This window comes from Narcine bancroftii, unplaced genomic scaffold (assembly GCF_036971445.1).
Source record: "Narcine bancroftii isolate sNarBan1 unplaced genomic scaffold, sNarBan1.hap1 Scaffold_269, whole genome shotgun sequence".
In the NCBI taxonomy this organism is placed as follows: Eukaryota; Metazoa; Chordata; class Chondrichthyes; order Torpediniformes; family Narcinidae; genus Narcine; species Narcine bancroftii.
The window spans coordinates 283,910-289,125 of record NW_027212004.1 but is presented as its reverse complement, the minus strand read 5'-3'; the positions used below and the strand labels follow the sequence as shown (position 1 = coordinate 289,125).

The 5,216-nt window shown below is 52.3% G+C and overlaps 1 protein-coding gene across 1 annotated transcript; it reads right to left on the bottom strand.

Annotated features, from left to right (window-relative positions):
* Positions 1-2,769: 2,769 nt before the first annotated feature.
* Positions 2,770-4,463, bottom strand: LOC138750791 (uncharacterized). Its single transcript, XM_069912931.1, has 2 exons — positions 3,194-4,463; positions 2,770-2,859 (listed from the first exon to the last, which is right to left on the bottom strand). The coding sequence occupies exons 1-2, from the start codon at positions 3,782-3,784 to the stop codon at positions 2,839-2,841; spliced, it is 612 nt and encodes a 203-aa protein (XP_069769032.1). The 5' UTR covers positions 3,785-4,463; the 3' UTR covers positions 2,770-2,838.
* Between the last annotated feature and the right edge of the window lie 753 nt (positions 4,464-5,216).

Below are 5,216 nucleotides of genomic sequence, written 5' to 3'. Positions count from 1 at the left end.
TGAATGATGATCGAGATGATCGGTCCAGTGGGAGGACAGACATGACAGACATGAGGGCTGGGGCTTCAGGACAGATCCCGTGGGGAGGCAGAAGCTTTGGGGACCTGACGGTGGGGGACAATGGCTTTAGAAATGGACCTGGTGGGGGTCAGGGGCTTTGGGGAGAGACCAGTGGGTTTGTGGGAGGACCTGTCGGGCAAAAGAATTAGTGACAGACCACGTTGGGAATGGCATTGGGGATGGACTCAGCAGGAGATGGGATTTTGATGGACCCGGCGGGGATGCGTTTGGGAATGGATCTGGTGGGGGATGGTATTGGGATGTATCAGGTGGGGGATGGTATTGGGGTTGGACCTGGTGGGGGACAAGATTGGGGATGGACCCAGCGGGGGGTGGGATTGGGGATGGACTCGGAGGGAGACAGGATTTTGGATAGACCCGGCGTGCACAGAATTGGGGATGGACCCGGTGGGGGACGGTATTGGGGACAGATCCAGCGGGGGACGGTTTTGGGGTTGGACCCAGCAGGGGACGGGATTGTGGATGGACCTGGCAGGGGATGATATTGAGGATGGACCTGGCGGGGTCAGTTTTGGAGATAGACATGCTGGGGGATGGACCCGGTAGGGGACTGCCCATTGATTCCGTCTTCAATGCCTCACACCAGCCGGATGATCACTGCTCTCTTTCCCAGGTCTAACCCAAACTTTCTTACTCCAATTCCACCACCTACAAACCCTTGTCATGTCCCACCCACTCACCCACAGGGCCAAGGGTAACTAGGAGGGGGAAGCTCCTGGCTGTGGGCACACAGCTCGTTGAAGGACAAGTGGGAGCAGGAGTCCTGGGGAAGAGGTAAAGGGCAGTGTGTACTGTAGCAGCTAGCTGAACTGGGCCACATTCTCTAGGGTGGTGGGGTGAGAGAGAGAGAGAGGACTGGCTCAGATGGGATAGATATCTGTGTGCCAAGGGTCAGGGGATTCCCCAGCTTTGTGAAGGTATGGGGTACTGCCAACGGGAAGGAGATGGACCACTGCCCCCCCCACATCTCCACTGTCTAGGGGTCCCAGGATCAGCTCAGATACCAAGGCCTGTGGGTGGGGGAAGGGGAAGGTTAAAGAACTTTGGTGGGGTAGTTGTGATGGGTAATCGATTGGAGAGGGTCCCAGTGAGGGAACTGGTCTGGTGGGAGGACAGACCTGATGTTGGGCCTTTGGATACAGGCGAATTGGCATGGGGGACGGGGACAGGGACTTTTGGCTGGGCATGTTGTGGGACAGGGGCTTGTTGAAAGCCCTGGTGGGAGACAGGAGCTCTGGAGACGGTCCAAGCAATGGGTGGAGCATTGGGGATGGGCCCAGTGGGGAATAGGGGCTTTGTTGACAGGCCTGACAGTATTTTGCGGATGATCTCAGCAGGGGGAGGGGTTTGGGACAGGCCTGGTGGGAGATGAGGGCTTTGGAGAAGGGCCGGGTGAGTGACAGGGGACAGTATTGGGGAAGGATCCAGAGGACAAAACCACCCCTGGAGCTTTGGTTTACCTCTGGTCACTCACCTTGGCCCACGGACGTGCTTTGATCTGCGGGAACCTGAATTCGGTGCAGTTTGGGTTCATCTCCCGGATCTGCTCCCTGGTTGAGGTCCCCAACACCTGTTGGGACAGAAACCACCTTCCCTACTGGCTCGAGGTGGGGGGAGCAAGAGGGAGACAAGGGGAGGGAATGCAGTGTATGCCTACCAGGTCAGGGACATGGGACAAGCCCTAGAATTGGGATAGTGGTGAAGGCTGAAACCTTAGGGGCATTTAAGAGGCTCCGAGTCACGTGGATGAAAGAAAAATGGAGGGTTATGAGGGAGGAAGGGGTTAGTTATTTTTATTTTGGTAGGAAAACATCGGTCGGCACAACATCGAGGGTCGAAGTGCTTGTAGTGTGCTCTCGTGTTCTATGTTAAACGTGTCCTGTCAGTCTTTCAGCAAGCGGATATGTCGGGGAGGGACCGCTGCCGACTGGCACATTCCAGGCTGCTGGAGTCATGTTGAGGGATGCACGGAGGCTTGGCGTAGCCAACACGAAGGCACTATGGGGATGGATCATAATCCTTCCATAACTATGCACTGAGAGGCTGAGACCAAGGGGAACTCCTCCAACAGCAGAGGGGGGCAGTAACCACAGGGTATCAAAGTGGTGGCAATGAAGGTAAACAGAGACGTATGCAGCAATGTGCAGTGAAGGGAATATCTGGATACAACAGGAGGAGGAGAAAAGACTTGGAATTGTCTTCCTCTTTGAAAATATTTGTAAATAAAGTCAAGTTTGCGGGGTTGGGGGGAGGGGAAGAGAAAAGCCCTACTCAGTCAACTTTGCTTCATGAGATATATTCACCGATCCAGAAAATCTATTCTGCACCCACTCCAAAGTACAAGGTCAAATTTATTACCCTTGGATAGCATAAGTATGACCTGAGAAAACAGAGTTCTTGGGGTAAACACACGCAAACACACAACCAAGCCCTCACACCAACAGACAAATGATACATGTGCAGCATGTCCAGAAAAATTACTCGATATTGATGAATAAATAGCAGAGTGGAGGAGTATTTGTACGTGCAGCTCATCAATCGTTCCACGTTCTCCGTGCCTGGAGGGAGAAGCTGTTCCTGGGCCTGGAGGTACCGGCTCTGAAATTCCTGGATCTCTTTCCCGACGGGAATAGCTGGATGATGCTGTTGGCCAGGTGAAGGGGCCCTCGATGATTTTGTCAATGATCATAGTGGATCACATTGACATTTGGGGTGGTGGGGGGCAGGAGGGTGTCCCCAGTGTTGCTCTAGGCCACTTTAGGTCCTGTGGATTGACTTCTGATATTTTGAAAAAAAATATTTATAAATAACATCCTCAAAGAATTCACACAATTAATAATAACACAAATCAAATATAAATACACGTGTCATAGTTAAAAGAAAGAACAAAGAAATCCCCCCCCCTCCCATAAACCATCCCATCTCCCGTCCATCCCCTTGCTAAAAGAAAAAGAAGAAAAATGAGGACAAGGGACCCCAACAGGAGAACCGGTTACTTTAACATTCCTTTTCAAAAACTGAGGCCTTAAGGAGAAAGGGAATGTTAGAACCACCCTTTGTAAATATGGGGTCCATTTTCTTCCACAATATATGGTTGTAGCGGCTTGCTCACCAGGACGAAAGCCAGTACACAAGATGGCTGACGAACGTGGTGACTGCACAGATCCTGCGGGAACCAATCATCTTCGTCCCAGGTGACATCCCGCATGGTGGGAAGCAATAAGCAATGGTGAGAACACCCACCAATCCGAGGCTGGCTCTGCCGTCTCGAAAGACCTGTCATCAGTAGCGGGAGAGTATATAAGCAGAGCTGCCAGTTCAACAAACCAGTCTTCGACTTCGACTTCATGGGTGTGTATCGTTCATTCCACACGTCACGGTGAGTGTGCAGGATATCGGTGCGAAGGAAGAGACTTTCACCATTGACTAACTCAAACCAGCACATCTGGACATTAGCAAACCGGACTCCACTCAGCCCCCACGACCCAGATATAGGCGACCGAAAGCAGCGAATAGCGCTCCAATCACTGCTTCTAGGGAGGTGGGGGATCATGCTAACTGGGATGCCATCCTGTACACAAGATGGCCGGTGAATGTGGCAACTGCACAGAGTCCACGGGGACCAACAACTTTCATCCCAGGGGACAATGCGCACGGCAGGAATTAAGAAGGAAGGGAACACCGACCAATTGGAGGCCGGCATGGATGTGACATCACTCCTGTCGACAGCAGCGGGGAGAGAATAGAAACAGAGCAACCAGTGTAATAAAGGAGTCTTTGACTTTGATTTCTTGGGTGTGTGTTATCCTTTCCACCCATCACAGTAGCGCGCACGCTCCAATTTCACATCGAATGGTCTTGCTCATCTTACATCAGGAGTCATGTGTACAGTTTCCTTACCTGAAGCGTGATAAGTGCACAAAGATCGTCAGACTTGTTTCTGGGGTGTTTTAAGTGGGTGATAGGAGGAAAGTTTGAATATGGATCTCTTGGTCGTTGGTAAAAAAGGAGATGACCTGACAACATTATGAGAGGACACAGCAGCACGGATCGAGAGAGGATAATGCAAAGGAGCCGAACACCAAGTGTCACAATTTCCCAATAACCGATCGGCTGCTTGGACTTTAAGAAATGTCTTCAATGAAAATGTAATATCCTTGGAATTCTCTACCCTGTTGAAGGTTCATTTGAAATTGGGATCCATGGACATGTGATGAGTTTATTGCCATGCACATTCATAGAGGGATCATATGCATTGAAAAAAGTAGCTGACATTGAATTGGAAGCGGTAATAAATATGAAGGAAAGATTGAGAATAAATAGTCTCCCTTGCAGTTGGGGTACAATGTATTGCTTGAGATCAGAGGAATCCTGGAGCCAGGACAAAGTGATCATGTGTTTCCCAAGGATTTGATTGAGTTGTTGGATTAGTAAAAAGTGGAAGGGCCGAAGGGTCTTCTGCTCCTTCGACTGCTTGATTTCTGTCTTCTGATGCTGATTGGGTGCGCCTGTGTATTCGCTCGCTCGCTGATTGGTTGCTTCAGTTGCGCGAGCCAATGGGTTGATTCGGTGAGGTCGCTATTGGATTGGACGCTGAAGTCGGGTTGGATTGATGGGCGGGTTCGCGCCCTGATTGGCTCTTGCTGTAAGGAGGCGGGACATTTGCGGCGGCGTCGTCTGCTCGGCTCTGTCGCGTAGCCGCTGGTCCAACGGGACGAAGTTGGCGGCGGCGCCGGGACCTTCCTCAGCCGCGCGGTTCAGGGAAAGCGGGCGAACCGCAGCCCGCCGGGCCCAACCCGGGATCGACCGGCACCGGCGCGGTGTTTGGGTGGAGCCGAGGCGTCGGTGCGAGGCCTAATGGCGTCGACAGGGCGAGGCCGGAGGACGCTGAGTAACTGGCAGCGGGAAGGGGACGGGGGAGGGGCAAAGAGGAGACTTGCAAGTCTGTTTTCCGCATGCGCGGTGGGTTCGCGACGGATTTCGGTTCGCGCATGTGCGGCTGATACGCATGTCCAAACTGAGGGCCACGAACCGAATCCTTTTTGCAAGCGCAAACTGACGACTCGCGCATGCGCACAGAAATTAAGATGGCTGCCCCCCAGCCGATGGAGCCCAAGACGCTGAGTCACAAAATC